Genomic DNA, 16,528 nt, shown 5'->3' with positions numbered 1-16,528 from the left:
TCTATACCTTATCAGGGATTCTTACATTGGTTTACTAAGTGGTTTGTAAGCAAGCATTTCACTGTAAAGTCTACACCAGTTGTATTGGCCGCATGTGTTAAATAACATGACATTGTATTTTACTTGGGTATTGTCGGAACAATGGTTTAGAGATTACTCGATGTTCTAAAGCAAGGTAATGATGATGTTCGCCCAGTGCATTGACTGTTCCATGTAATATTGGCTCAATAGATCAGAAGCATATTGTGTATGATTATGTACACGTTCCACATGTGAAAGTTTATGTCCTTATGGATATTAGACTGCAGATTATGAACAGAGAGAGCCTGAGTGAGTATTGTCACTGATGGATGGATATGGAAGGGCTGAGAAGAGAACTGAAGTAAGGAAACTGGTGAGGAGGAAGCAGAACTACTGTAATGTCAACCTCCCAAAGACAGTGGCCTCAAACAAATGCATGCAAACAAAGTCAAGACTAGAGTCATTTCATTTATTGACTTTCCAATGAACAAATACAAAATACTTTTAAACAGACAGACAAACACCTTATATTGACTATTTCTCTAGATAAATAGTATTGTATTTTTGATATGTCACAGGTATTAAAACCAGAGTCCAAGTCTCAATAAGATTTCACCTAAAATAAAACATCAAACTGTTGCACATTCACTTGTTGAACTGTTGAGCATGGCTTTAAATCAAAGGCAGAGAAAAGGAAATCAACACAGTTAGCACCATATGTCTTACGATGAGGTGGCCTTTTTTGGCAATATCGATAGTATTCAAAGTTAAACTTAACCAGCACATCTATCTGTCTCTGGTCGAAAACAATGGCTTGTGTATGACTGCATCTACTGAATAGTCCTGTTACTAGGTAATAATAATCACTATAACCTGAGGTTTACAGGATGGCAGTTGGTCATTATACACTTCTAATAGGTGTCACGACGCCAGCATCACTTCAACGATCTGACGTCTACCCTGAAGCAGTCATCAGAAATGAGAGGCTTTTTATTTGACCTGATGGGGTTGCATTAGAAATACTTCAGAATGAGTGATAAAACCTTCACAATGCTTTTAGCTCCCTGAAGTTCAGAGTGGAATATTATGGCCTCTAGAACTACAGGACATTTTGATGAGTTAGGCCAGTTCATAATGAGTTTTAGGCACGGCTGTAAATCTGAGGCAGAGGACTGTTTGAATTGATCAGTGATCAGCAGTTGATTACCCTTATGGCTTAAATTCACAGTGTCCTTCCTGAGAGGACATTATTAGTGATAACGTGATAATGACCAGTGATAATGTAATAATATACTGTCTGTGGTTCAGTGTTTTTGTCTGTAGGCAGAACTCAAACTGGTGAGCTGGACTTCAACTGTAGCTCAGTGATTACACACACAACGTAGGACTACTGACCAGCGCAGGTTATTGATGGTTTGCCATTCTTGATATTCTGGTAAATAACGCCATCTAGAGATACATTATCACACCACATTATCTGATCCAGATTTTTAACACAAGGTGCAAATGAAATACCCAATGAAAATGTATGCTAAAATATTGTTTTCCCCTTCCAACTACAGTACATGACTGCATCTAAGTAGCCGTAAAAACTCTCAAAGAATTGAAACTTAAAGTGAACTGATTGTTGATTATTACCATAAAAAAACGTCAATATCATCCAAGCACTTTTTGAAGTAACAGATATTCCAAATGGTCAGTTATATGAAACGGATCATAATAATAACCACAGATGCACAACTTACTAGAACAATTATAAACCAAAAGACCAATAAAACCAGCTGTGATCAACAAAAATAACTTGACATTTTTTCTGTTTAGCTTTTTTAAGTTGCACTTGGCCTGAAACAAAGTAATGAAGCCTAACAGAAGAAAATAATCTGACTCATAATGATAACTGGCAGCGTACAGCTGGTAAACAGACTGTTTTGGCTTCAGTTTTTTTCAGAGAACTGAACAAAAATATGTCTCATTCTCATCATTTGTTTTCTTAACAAATCAGTGACTCTTCTTTAGCAACACATTGAGTAAGTGAAAATTCACCACTGAGGCAATTTAAGTGTCTAAAAGGCACAAAAGCAAATAGGAATCAGTAACAGAAACCCCTCCTATCTTATCATCAGTCCCCTCTCTTGACCGACAGAGAGGAGAGATTCATCAACACAAATACATCTGAAAGCACTGCAAACAATACAGATAAAAAGGTGTACAGCATTTTAGAAATATTTCACAAACAAATGTGTTAATTTGGCAGCCAAGTGCTGTTTCACAATAGATTGGATTAACAGTAAACGACAGACTGACTCTGTCTGTCTGGTAAACCAACCTTGCTAATAAACCCATCAGAATTACATACCACATAACTGTTTTTATGGTAGTACTGAATAAAGCAACTCTGTACAATAATACTGTCAGTCTGTCTTCAGAGGGTCCAGATGTGTTGTGGTTGGACTTTTCTACCGCCCCTCTACTGCAGTCTTGGTATCAAAACTGGCTCCAGCCCCAAGTCTGAAAAACAAGACCGAAACCAGAGACAACATGAGTTGAAATAAATAGAGAATATACCCTCTTAAAAAGCCATGTACTTGTCTACCTGTAATTAGTTTAAGACCCCAACTGGACATAGCACAGCCAGAGTGGTTTATTCCTCTAAAGTCACTATAGCAATAAAGGCTATTTCCTCTGTCTGTCCCTCTCTCCATGTGTCTCTTAGCTGGCTAATGAAATCAAATCTGTCTATATGTCTCTGCGATCAGTATACAATGCTATACAGACCAAATGTTGTTTAGTTAATAAAGCAGATGATAGCATGAGTACAAATCATGCTGTGTCATACTACTAGACAATTCTCCAGAGGAACCGAGAGACTAGATAAAGGATTGATTCAACAGAACAGCAGGCGGCGCCAAGTACCAAAATAACATTTTAGTAGCAGTTTTTTTGTTGTTGAAATGAAGCGAAGCAAACCCCAGCCCACTCAAATGAAAGGACACAGGCAGCTGATAGATAGTTTGTGCAGCTGCCAGCCAGTCAGACAGACAATCAGCAGGAAGCAGTAGGAAGCAGCAGGAAGCAGTAGGAAGGAAAATCAGCAGTTCTAGATCAGCAGTAGCATTCCCTCTAAAGGCATCATTCACTGAGCTGGCAGTGCAGTGGACTCACCTGGGCTTTCTATAAGGAGCCATGTCTGAGAGGGGGACATCCTTGAGAGAACGAACGATCTCAGGGAGGAGGGGAGCTTCTGGTCTGGTACGTCCCAATTACGTACGGGGAAAGTAAAGTAAAATACCGCATTCTTCTTTACGTTCTAAATGACACATTTACATGTTTTATGTCAGGCCAGCTATATTAGAAACTAGCTGATGAGCTCTGTAATACTAACAATACTAGCCTAATTTGCCTCTCATCATACTGTCACTGCCACTGTCACTGCACACAAGACACAGGACCAATAGGCTGATATTTTCATCATCAGGTAGCCTAGTGTTTAGAGCGTTGGGCCAGTAGCCGAAAGGTTGCTGGATTGAATCCCTGAGGTGACAAGGTAAAAAATATGTCTTTCTGTCCCTGAGCAAGGCAGTTAAACCCAGCGTTCCCCAGGAGCCGAAGATGTGGATGTCGATTAAGGCAGCCCCCCTCACCTCTCTGATTCAGAGGGGTTGGGTTAAATGCAGAAGACACATTTCAGTTGAATGCATTCAGTTGAGAACTGACTAGATATCCCCCTTTCTCTTTCCAATCACATCCCTGGCAGCACAGACCATGGTGTAGAGGTAGCCACATGAAACAAAACAGAGGAATGATGCTATGGCCCCTAAAGTGTGTCTCATTTTATATTTTGAAGAGAACCGACTCAAACAGTTTAGTGCTGCTGTCAGTGCAGTCTGGGCAGCAGCATTTCTAGGCAGAGCTTAGACCACTATATTAGTGCTACACTACGCCGATAAAACAGCTTGTCTCAGTGAAGTGCTAGGGTCCATTGCTAGTCCAGTGTGTTACAATCGGTGGTGGTGAGTGGTAGACAGACTGATAGAGCAGTCAGTGTATTTGCAGCAGGAACCAGATAGACAGACCAAGATAATGCATGAGAGGAGACTGACTGCTAATCCTCTATTAGCAAGGTTTGCCAAAGCCCAGGATTTGAAGCCCCCCAAAATCCCAGGATTTGAGGCTATTAAGATATTATTATTGGACTTAATGGTGAATCATATCCTAAATTGGCAGCTAGCGTCACCTCTTTCTATGCATCCCCCACACCAAAAATGCTGAACATCATAAGCTACCATGACATCAAATCAGAATTTTGGGGTAGCCTCTTAAAATATTTAAAAGGGAACCGATTAATGGCATATGGAAATACAAATGGTTCCTTCCAGCTCGGCTTGCTATAGCCTCCCACACTGCATGCTATATGAATCTGACTACTACATTGAACACTCACACCATCAGTGGGATATGGCAAGCCTTATAGTAGCTGCAGCTCCAGGACAGAGTGTGTTAGCTAGGATAGAGAGAGGCCCAGTGCTAAGAGGGAGCAAGAGGGGAAAGGCTAGGGGAAGGGAGAGGAGGTTGGATAGAAACAGAGGGAGTAGTAGGGGAGGTATACTGTAGGTTAGGGCTATTCAAATCTGGACCCTTTAGACCAATTACACTTCTGGGTTACATTCTTCCTATCTCATAAGGGGCAGATTTAGACTTGGAACATCAGATGAGTAGATTCAGGTAGAAACAAAAACCAGAAGTGTTTCGGCCCTCCAGGACCGTAATTGAATAGTACTGCTGTAGGTACTAAACGCTCCCAGCCATACGGTACGTACCTGACTCCCTGCAGCTGCTCCAGGTCTGAGGAGAGCTTTGCGCTGCGACCCTGCTCCTCCTGTAACCTCCTCCTCAAAGAGCGGATCTCCTGCTGGGCCTCCACCTTGATATCGTTGGCCACCACTACGGCTGTCTGGAGGTCTGCCTGGAACCGTCGCCACTCCTCCGTCTCATCCTGAACACAAACACACATAAATACACACACACAAATGCACGGATGCACACACACACACACACACACACACACACACACACACACACACACACTATACCATATGAGGATTGTGATTCTCTTTGCATCATAGGAGTCACAAACCTTGACCACCAGCAAACCACCTGAAAGTATATAACCACTAACAGTCAGATCACTCCTACCTTCATCTGCTTACTCAAGATCTTCAGCTGCCTCTCCACTTCAGCCTTCTGCTCCTCCAGCTTCTTGAGTTGGTCTGTAAAGAAAGATAAATATATCATTACTTTGAGAACATCAACCACAGAATACCATTGCTGCAACCATTTCATAGTCTGATAAATACATTCGGTAAATCTAACCTCTTTTACCAGTGGAACTACAGGGATAATTTATATCCATTCAAAATGTCTTTCTCATTATATAGTATGGTTATTATGAGCCTGCTATCAGTTAAATTTGCATTGCTACAGTTGAAGTCGGAAGTTTGCATACACTTTGGTTGGAGTCATTAAAACTTGTTTTTTAACCACTCCACAAATTTCTTGTTGCAAGTTTGTTAGGACATCTACTTTGTGCATGACACAAGTCATTTTTCCAACAATTGTTTACAGACAGATTATTTCACTTATAGTTCACTGTATCACAATTCCAGTGGGTCAGAAGTTTACTTACATAAGTTGACTGTACCTTTAAACAGCTTGGAAAATTCCAGAAAATGATGTCATGGCTTTAGAAGCTTCTGATAGGCTAAGTGACATCATTTGAGTCAATTGTAGGTGTACCTGTGGATGTATTTCAAGGCCTACTTCAAGGCCTACCTTCAAACTCAGTGCCTCTTTGCTTGACATCATGGGAAAATCAAAAGACCTCAGAAAAGAAATTGTAGACCTCCACAAGTCTGGCTCATCATTGGGAGCACTTTCCAAACGCATGAAGGTACCACGTTCATCTGTACAAACAACAGTACGCAAGTATAAACACCATGGGACCACGCAGCCATCATACTGCTCAGGAAGGTGACGCGTTCTGTCTCCTAGAGATGAACGTACTCTGGTGCAAAAAGTGCAAATCAATCCCAGAACAACAGCAAAGGATCTTGTGAAGATGTTGGAGGAAACAGGTATAAAAGTATCTATAACCACAGTAAAACAAGTCCTATATCAACATAACCTGAAAGGCCGCGAAGCAAGGAAGAAGCCACGGCTCCAAAACCATCAATAAAAAAGCCAGACTACGGTTTGCAACTGCACATGGGGACAAAGATCGTACTTTTTTGAGAAATGTCCTCTGGCCTGATGAAACAAAAATAGAACTGTTTGGCCATAATGACCATCGTTATGTTTAGAAGAAAAAGGGGGAGACTCCTAACTGACCTAAGACAGGGAATTTTTACTAGGATTAAATGTCAGGAATTCTGAAAAACTGAGTTTAAATGTATTTGGCTAAGGTGTATGTAAACTTCTGACTTCAACTTTATATCCATAACTCATACTTAATCCATATGTCGCAAGCCTCACCACTATACATATTTAGTCCAGGTGTTGACTTAATCTGGGCCAGGGAAATCGTCCCTATGTGCTTAGGAGTGCTGTGCTCCTATCACAAGTAAAAGTTAGGATGGAGGTGGTAGAGTAGTACAGTAGTAGACTGATGATATATACACTAGTGAACATACTCTCTAGGTCCAGGATGGTCTGGTTGGTGTGGAGGTGGACAGCCCTCTGCTGCTCCACCTGGTCCTCCAGCTCAAAAATGGTCTCCTTCAGGTCCTTGATCTGGCCGTCGGCCTGCCGACCCCCATTCTCTAGGGCACTAACCCGGCCACTCAGCTCCTCCTCCCGGCTCCCGGCTCGCTCTGCCACCTGCTGGCACTCAGCCTCCACCTGGGACATAGTAGGAGACCATCTGATTGGTTAGTCACATGTATAGCTGACATGATTGGTTAGTTGGTCCATCAAGGGTCTTCTCTCTACAAGTGTACTGTTTGCTGCCACCATGAGATGGCGCTGTGTCTGAAGTGACAGTGTACCCGCTTTCCAATGTCTGTACCTATTACCTCTATATTAAAGATGGAAGGAGAACACAAAAGGCCTTTACAAACATAAAGCAGGTGCATTTCTGAATGCAGAAATGTCAAACTTTTCTAAGCATGTTTGACAGAATAGGCCTATTGTATTTTATTTTTTCATTCCAGAAGGTTTGCGATTGTATTAGACAGTTAATCTTAGCCTAATCACTAGATAATAAAGGGTTACTTAACCATTAACAGTTAATATCTAATCCACCAGACATCCTCAAGTCCGGGCATGTGTGCTTATCACTTAGACTAACTGACAGTGACACACCCATTACTGTAAGCAGAGCCTTAGATCTATCTACATACGACTCTGTGACTGTACCTGCAAATACGCCCTTCTAGTCTGACGTAGTAAAAAAAGATTATAAAAGCTGTTGGACATCAGCCCTGCCAGTGTCTACAGAGACTCATTGACACAATAGCCTAGCAGGATCACCTCCAAAGCCATTTTGATACCCTACCCTACACTACAGTGTAACTAGCTGCTGGGTAAACAGGTGATGATGACTCATTGATTTTACAGTTAAGTGTCTAAAGCCCTTGTCTCCTGCTGCAGCTAATAAACTTCCTGATACACTACAAACAAATACTATTTTAACCCAAGACTGCCCTGACTGGATCACCCCAGTGTGGGCACTACTCGGCACAGAGTCCATTAGTGTGATGTTGTGATGTTGAAACCACTGCTCACTCAGGATTTCTGAACCTACAAGCAGATGAAAACAATTTCATTGAACATCAGCTCATATGCTGGAGAGTGGTGAGGGAAAGTCCTGAACTATCACAAAGCTTCTCTTCACTAGCAATACAATATTTAATTTAAACCATCATGGCAGACGAGGTATTGTGTATAACTGTAGTCTGATATCTCAGAGGTTAAATTGTTCTTCGGGACCTTCAATGCTGCAGACATGTTTTGGTGTCCTTCCCCAGATCTGTGCCTCAACACAATCATGTTTCGGAGCTCTACGGACAGTTCTTTTGACGTCAACTGTAGGACCTTATATACACAGTGCCTTTTCAAATCATGTCCAATCTATCACAGGTGGACTCCAATCAATATCTAGAAACATCTCAAGGATGATTAATAGAGAGAGGATGGCACTTGAGCTCAATTTCGAGTCTAATAGCAAAGGGTTTGAATTACTTATGTAAATAAGATATTTCTGTTCCTTATTTTTAAAACATTTGCCAAAATTTCCAAAAACTGTTTTCACTTTGTCATTATTGGGTATTGTGTGTAGATTGATGAGGAACATTTTTTACTTAATCCATTTTAGAATAAGGCTGTAACATAACAAAATGTGGAAAAAGGAAGGGGTCTGAATACTTTCCGAACACACTGTATATCCTCCAAACACCGGCTTCGAGGGCATTATCACTTTTATACAACGGTTTACTAACATATTCATAGCCACAAGAGCATTAATGAGGTCTGGCACTGATGTTGGACGATTAGGCTTGGCTCGCAGTCGGCGTTCCAATTCATCCCAAAGGTGATTGATTTGGTGAGGTCAGGGCCAGTCAAGTTCTTCCACACTGATCTGTATGAACCTCACTTTGTCCACGGGGGCATTTTCTTTTTTTGTTGTTGTTTTTTGTGTACTTTATACCCCTTTTTATCCAATTTCATGATATCCAATTGGTAGTTACAGTCTTGTCCCATCGCTGCAACTCCTGTGCGAACTCGGGAGAGGCGAATGTCGGGAGCCATGCGTCCTCCCACGGGGGCATTATCATGCTGAAAGAGGAATGGGCCTTCCCCAAACTGTTGCCACAAAGTTGGAAGCACAGAATTGTCTAGAATGTCATTGTATGCTAGTGTTAACATTTCCCTTCACCTAACCTAATTTAACAGCTATGTTTGGTCTTGTGGATGGGTGATGGGATTGCCCTGCTCTGTCTACCTTTTATATTCCTATGTGGCTCTGGGTTGTTAGCCTTTGAGATTGACATTTGAATAGGCCGATTTAATTTGTAAATACTGAAACCTATTTGTTTTTCATTTGTTTGGTTTTGTACTTATTCATCCTTTTGTTTATATCTTTGCTATTTAATTTTGTTTTTGTGTTTTCTCCCTATTGAACTGTACATATTTACAAAAAAATAAGAAGATTTCCCTTCACTGGAACTAAGGGGCCAAGCCTGAACCATGAAAAACAGCCCCAGAACATTATTCTTCATCCACCAAACTTTACAGTTGGCACTATGCATTGGGGCAGGTAGTGTTCTCCTTGCATCCGCCAATCCCAGATCCATCCGTCGGACTGCCAGATGGAGAAGTGTGATTCATCACTCCAGAGAATGCATTTTCACTGCTGCAGAGTCTAATGGCGGCAAGCTTTACACCACTACAGCCAACACTTGGCATAGCACATAGTGATCTTAGGCTTGTGTGCGGCTGCTCGGCCATGGAAACCCATTTCACGAAACTCCCGACTAACAGTTCTTGTACTGACGTTGCTTCCAGAGGCAGTTTGGAAATCGGTAGTGAGAGTTGCAACCCGAGGACAGAATATTTTTATGTGATAGGCGCTTCAGGACACTCTGGTCCCGTTCTGTGAGCTTGTGTGGTCTACAATTTAGTGACTGAGAACGTTGTCGCTCCTAGACGTTTCCACTAGACGTTTCCACGTTCCCACCAATTTGACAAACTGACTTGTTGGAAAGGTGACATCCTATGACAGTGCCACGTTGAAAGTCACTGAGCTCTTCAGTAAGGCGATTCTACTGACAATGTTTGTCTCTGGAATGGCATGGCTGTGTGCTCGATTTTATACACCTGTCAGCAACGGGTGTGGCTGAAATAGCCAATTCCACTCATTTGAAGGGGTGTCCACATACTTTTGCATATATAGTATATAGTCCCGACACAAATCTAAGGTTGCTACCCAAGCTGGCTGGACGTTGGTTCTATCTGTTCGGATACCAGAGATGCGACACAGTCGTTAAGTCTTTTTCCTCTGTACTAAACCCAGTCGTTTGTTCTAAATATTCCATTGCCATACTGGCTGGCAAAATTCTTATCCCTTGCTTGCTAGCTAGCCAACTACGGCTAACTTCCAGTCATGTCAAACAGTGCAGCCAGAATAACAGCAAGGTAGCTGCGTTTGTGTTTGTTTAAGCTGTTTTCTAGTGACATTTATTTGGATACATCCATAATAACAAGCTAATGATGTGCATTTCACCTGGCATAGTAAATGTGCTCTCTGGTCAGGACATTGTTGTTCAGAGGAGCTAGCCAACAACACAGCTAATACAATCCCTTCAAACTGATGCTGGAAAGACTGTAAACTAGCTGCATTTTGTTTAGTTTTACCTGTTTTCTATTGACATTTCTTTGTATATATATCAATAAAAACGATGCCAGCTGATTCATGATTTAGACTGGCAGAGAAAAGCTGTACGCCTGTCTGTCTCGTCCCGACTCCCGACATGTTCATTACTATGGGACAGCTGGAGATCGAATTTCAATATTTAAACGAAGTTGCAAATGTTGGAAAGACAGACACCAAGGTTTATACAAATCTCTGCTGTTGAAAACCAAATGCTAGTTTTAAAAGAAATGGGAGATAATGTCTAGATGCTTTTTATAGTGGAGATCAAGTTTATAAATTGCCTTGCTAGGCTGACAAGACAGTGGATTTGCGCAGTGAGATGGAACAGAGTGAATAGGCATTTCAACATTATAGCTTTAGCCGGTGGTAACTTGTGGAATAGACAGCGGCTGGAATGCAGCATACTGTATATACAGTGCATTCAGACCCTTTGACTTTTTCCACATTTTGTTACGGCCTTATTCTAAAATGGAATTAAAAAATAATCATTCTCATCACTCTACACACAAAACCCAATAATGACAAAGCGACATTTTTGCAACTGTATTACAAATTAAAAACAGAAATACCTTATTTACATAAGTATTCAGACCCTTTGATATGAGATTCAAAATTGAACTCAGGGGCATCCTGTTCCCATGATCATCCTTGAGATGTTTCTACATCTTGATTGGAGTCCACCTGTGGTAAATTCAATTGATTGGACATGATTTGGAAATGCACACACCTGTCTATATAAGGTCCCACAGTTGACAGTGCATGTCAGAGCAAAAACCAAACCATGAGGTCGAAGGAATAATCTGCAGAGCTCCGAGACAAGATTGTGTCGAGGCACAATTCTGGGGAAGGGTACAAACACATTTCTGCAGCATTGAAGCTCCCCAAGAACACAGTGGCGCCCATCATTCTTAAATGGAAGAAGTTTGGAACCACCAAGACTCGTCCAAGAGATGAACACTCTGCCAAACTGAGCAATCGGGGGAGAAGGGCCTTGGTCAGGGAGGTGACCAAGAACCCGATGGTCATTCTGACAGCGCTCCAGAGTTCCTCTGTAGAGATGGGAGAACCTTCCAGAAGGAAAACCATCTCTGCAGCACTCCACCAATCAGGCCTTTATGATAGAGTGGCCAGATGGAAGCCACTCCTTAGTAAAAGGCACGACAGCCTGCTTGGAGTTTGCCAAAAGGCACCTAGAGGACTCTCAGACCCTGAGAAACAAGATTCTCTGGTCTGATGAAACCTAGATTGAACTCTTTGGCCTGAATGCAAAGCATCACGTCTGGAGGGAACCTGGCACCATCCCTACGGTGAAGCATGGTGGTGGCAGCATCATGCTGTGGGGATGTTTTCAGCGGCAGGGACTGAAAGACTAATCAGGATCGAGGGAAAGATAAACGGAGAAAAGTACAGAGAGATCCTTGAGGAAAACCTGCTACAGAGCGCTCAGGACCGCAGACTGGGGCGAAGGTTCACCTTCCAACAGGACAACAACCCTAAGCATAAAGCCAAGACAACGCAGGAGTGACTTCGGGACAAGTCTCTGAATGTCCTTGATTGGCTCGGTCAGAGCCCGGACTCTCTCTGGAGAGATCCGAAAATAGCTGTGTAGCGACGCTCCCCTTCCAACCTGGCAGAGCTTGAGAGGATCTGCAGAGAAGAATGGGAGAAACTCCCCAAATACAGGTGTGCCAAGCTTGTAGCTTCATACCCAAGAAGACTCAAGGCTGTAATCGCTGCCAAAGGTGCTTCAACAAAGGGTCTGGATACTGATGTAAATGTGATATTTCAGTTTGACATTTTTTATACATTTGCAAAAAATTCTAAAAACCTGTTTTTGCTTTATCAATAAGGAGTATTGTGTGCAGATTGATTAGGGAAAAAGACAATTGAATACATTTCAGAATAAGGCTGTAACGTAACAAAATGTGGAAAATGTCAAGGGGTCTGAATACTTTCCGAATGCAATGTACAGGTAACTGTCAAAATAATGGAAAAAACTTGAGTAAATGAGTGATACAAAGTATATTGAAAGCAGTTGCTTCCACACAGCTGTGTATCCTAAGTTCATGAAGCAATTAAAATCCCATCATGCTTAGGGTCATGTATAAAAATGCTGGGCAGGCCATTATTTTGGAAACCGTGGCTAGGATGATAATGCCCCCATCAACAGGGCACGAGTGGTTTGATGAGCATGAAAACTATGTAAACCATATGCCATGGTCACTCAGTCACCAGATCTCAACCCAATTGAACACTCAAATTCTGGAGCAGTGCCTGAGACAGCGTTTTCCACAACTATCAACAAAACAAAACACCAAATGAGGGAATTTCTCACGAAAGAATGGTGTTTCATCCCTCCGAATGGAGCTCCAGAAACATGTAGAATCTATGCCAAGGTGCATTGAAGCTGTTCTGGCTCGTGGTGGTACAAAACCCTATTAAGACACTATGTTGGTGTTTCTTTTATTTTGGCAGTTACCTGTACATACTGTAAAATAGTTGTCAGCCACTGGTCGATCGTGATCTCCAAGCCATTCCTAGTCGATCACCAAACATTTCTGTAAAAAACCCAGCAATAAAGACTTGTGATCCTAGTTTTTTAAACTTGTTTTGCGCTGTTGACAGTAGGTGCACTCGATCCAGAAGCCCTACCGCCAGGAAGGCAAAGTGTTCCCAGCAGGCCCAAAGAGCAAACCAAGTGCACTTACAGTATAGGCCTACCACTGGCCAATCAGATAGCCAAGATCTGTGTCTGCAGTTTCCTTGCGCCATAGACTGTAGAAATAGGCCTCGAATACACAGCAAAGTTGATAATGTGGGATTTCAAGACTTTAAAACCAAGACTAGAGAGAGACTCAAGAAATACAGCAAAGAGCTGATGTTTTTATGAGTAAATTCATGTTTAAGTTGTTATTCAGCACTGTCTTTGTTCAAAGGTTTTATAAGCCATAAAATGCACATTTGATAAGCTTGCATTGTTATTATTTGTGGCTTGTGTCATTAAAAAAAATTATAATCTGAGTGGTAGATCTCGGCTTGCATTTTGACTCAGAAAGTGATCTTGACTCAGAAAAGGTTGGTGACCACTGCTGTAGAATAATAAATCACAAGATCCATAAATTACAGCCTACACTGAAGAAGGTAAAAGGACGATTGCCAGAGGATAAGTTGTAGCTTGGTATCCCACCCACCTTGGTGAGCAATAAAGTTTCTACTCTATTCTATTCTATATGGCTTGGTGTCCCACCCACCTTGGACAGCAGTCCCTGGGCGTGTTCAGTGTTGGTCTGGGCCTGTAGCAGCTCCTGCTGTAGCCCTGTTACCTCCCCCTCCAGTCTGTCTCTCTCAGCGTGGGCCACCTTCAGCAGCCTCTGCAGCTCTGTGCTGTCCCCAGCACTCTGCATGGCCTTCAGTTCCCCAACCTTCTGCCTCTCTATGTCCACCTGGGCTTTGAGCCGTCCGTTCTTCACCCTCAGGGCGTCCGCTGCCGCCTTGTGTTCCTCAGCCGCCCGTGTCATCTCACCCCCGGCCTCCTCCTCCCTCTCCACCCGGCACTGGAGGCCGTCCCTCTCTTCTCTGAGGGACCTCACCTGCCCCTGGGCCTCTTGGTGCTCCTGCTCCAGGGCCCTCAAGCTCCCTGTCAGCTGCTGCTGGATGTCCACCAGCTTTTCCCTCTCGAAGCGAGAGCTCTGCACCAGGTCAGTGTAGCGCTGCTCCAGCTCGGCTGCCCGGTCCTCGTCCCCGCTCTGGGCCTGGGCTGCCTCCTGCAGCCTCCCGACCAGGGCCTCGTTCTTCTGGGCCAGCAGCTCCACCCTCTCCCTCTGCTGCTGCAGCGACGTCTGTAGGAGGCCCTTCTCCTGGGCCAAGCGCTCGTTCTCAGCCGTCAGCTCCTGGACCACCTGCTGCTGATCGGCCAGCTCCTGTAGTGTGGCCTGGAGCTCCTCTGCCGTGCTGTGCTGACTCTCCTCCATCTTCTGGATCTGCTCCATCAGCCTCTCCACTGAGGGGTCGTGACCCTGACCCTTCCCCACACCTACAACCCCTACACCACCACAGCCCCCATCGCTGCTGCTCACTGAGTCAGACCGCGACGGGATCTTCTCAAACTCTGAGGAGTCTGGCGAGGGCGAGCCTTTGGTGATGTCACTGCTGGAGGAGACTGAGGTTTTGAGTGGGCTGGGTATGGCTGTCTTGGCTGGGGGAGTGGTGTTGTTGTCTAAAGAGAGGCCATTGATGGAGTGCTTGGAGGGGCTGGTGGTGGTGGTAGTGTTGTTGGATAGAGGAGAGGCAGGCGAGGACTCCAGGGAGAAAAGCTTCTCCTTCAGGACCTGGTTCTCCTCCCTCAGAGCCGCCAGCTCCCTCTGGAACTTCCCGTTCTTCTCCCTCAGCTCTCCAACCAGGGCCTGGGCGTCTGTAGCCTGCTGGGATGGGCCTAGGCCCTGCTCGGGGGCACCCTCAGGTAGAGTGGAGGGGGTGTTGTGAGGCGAGGACGACGAGGCTTTCCCCCGGCAGCGCTGCAGCTCCATCCTCAGCTTGCTGATCTCAAACTCCTTCGCCTTGGCTTCAGCCAGCAGCTCCTTTATCTGGCACTCCAGGAAGCCTCTCTCCGAGCCCTCAGCGTCTATCCTGGGCTTTATGGTGGTGGAGCCGCGCTGGTGCTTGGTTGCTAGGGTGGCCAGGCTGGAGGTGCTGGTGCTGGGGACCATCTTCTTGTTCGTGGAGGTCCTCAACTGGTCCCTCAGCGACACGCGGTCTCTGGTCATGGTGGAGGGGATCTCCCTGGGGGCAGGGATTCCAGACTTCTTAGATCCTGATTGAACACCTGGAAAATAAAATCAAAACACACATTCAGTCTTCTGCTTTCTTTCTTCTTATTTTTTATGAAAATCCACTAGTAAAAGTGGTAATGCATTTGATTAATGTCTGTAATGTCCTCACGATTCAATAGAAACAATTTCACACTCAGATTGAGGCTCATTGTGATGCAGTGTTAATATGATGCTGTGATTGTCATCATCAGAGGTCAATCATTCAACCCTATTCATAGATCCCTTTTTTTATTGTGATGGCTGGTTGGTAGACACTGTGTCTGCGTTACTGTGGACATTGAAACACAGGGCTTTCAATTGAAACACATTTCAGTGGATCCACAGGGCTTCTCTCTCTCTCTCACTCTCTGTCTCTCTCTCTCTCTCTCTCTCTCTCTCTCTCTCACTCTCTCTCTCTCTCTCTCTCTCTCTCTCTCTCTCTCTCGAAGAGCTTTTACTGATTCATCCCCTGCGTGAGCAGGACGCTGTCTGAAAGGCTTTTATTGTTTGTTTTGAAATAATCAGCAAACAGCAACACAGACACAGGGGTTTCTTGTTACCAGGGATGACAATGGTCTGGGGCACGTGGAACATTCCAGCACAAAGCAGACCATCAGTGGACAGACACAAAGAGAGCGCTGTGTTGGTGACACTACACTGACTTCTATCAACCCCAGAGGGCACAGACTACTGCACAGCCTGGGCAAGAAGAGATAAAGTAGGCTACTGTATAACACCATAAACAACACACACACACACACACACACACACACACACACACACACACACACACACACACACACACACACACACACACACACACACACACACACACACACACACACAAAGAAACTTTCAAGATACACTGGCAAGTTGGCTCACATCCACACCTACAAACACACACACACTCACAACCAAAGAGTCTCGGCTCATTTGGAATGGAAATCCCACACCCCTCTGGGCTCTTAAAGCACTTCTCCATTGATGGCCACTTTGCAGGGTGTGCCTGCCAAACCTCAGACAATCTCAGGGGCACAGCGTGGATTAGCATTCTTAAAGTAGGGCTTTGTGGATAAAGAGTTACTGATGAGGCCGGAAACACAGAGAAACAGAAACATAACTTACTTTATCAGCACTCAAATATGCTTCTTCTATATAAAGCAAGGAGCTCAGAACTCAGTTTCCATTCAATATCTTTTTGATAATATAATCATAAATTAAAATGCCACATTTATATATATAGCAAGGCCATTAGAATGCTTTCTTTTAATAA

General features: G+C 43.8%; 1 protein-coding gene across 6 annotated transcripts in view; it reads right to left on the bottom strand.

The window, feature by feature from the left end:
* LOC112228568 (cytospin-B) overlaps nucleotides 1-16,528 on the bottom strand; it is a 195,012-nt gene that overhangs the window by 55,576 nt on the left and 122,908 nt on the right. For 5 of the 6 annotated variants that reach the window (XM_024393993.1, XM_024393992.2, XM_024393991.2 and 2 more), the window contains 4 exons: nucleotides 13,699-15,269; nucleotides 6,708-6,915; nucleotides 5,215-5,288; nucleotides 4,839-5,014 (listed from right to left, as the gene is read on the bottom strand). In XM_024393993.1, coding sequence (XP_024249761.1) covers nucleotides 4,839-5,014; nucleotides 5,215-5,288; nucleotides 6,708-6,915; nucleotides 13,699-15,269 — 2,029 coding nt within the window. Of the gene's footprint in view, nucleotides 1-476; nucleotides 2,530-4,838; nucleotides 5,015-5,214; nucleotides 5,289-6,707; nucleotides 6,916-13,698; nucleotides 15,270-16,528 lie in introns of those variants that run through there. The other variant, XM_024393996.2, reaches the window with a different exon arrangement.

This window comes from Oncorhynchus tshawytscha, linkage group LG30 (genome assembly GCF_018296145.1).
Source record: "Oncorhynchus tshawytscha isolate Ot180627B linkage group LG30, Otsh_v2.0, whole genome shotgun sequence".
In the NCBI taxonomy this organism is placed as follows: Eukaryota; Metazoa; Chordata; class Actinopteri; order Salmoniformes; family Salmonidae; genus Oncorhynchus; species Oncorhynchus tshawytscha.
Note: the sequence above shows the minus strand (reverse complement) of the source record. Positions and strands in the feature narration are given on the sequence as shown.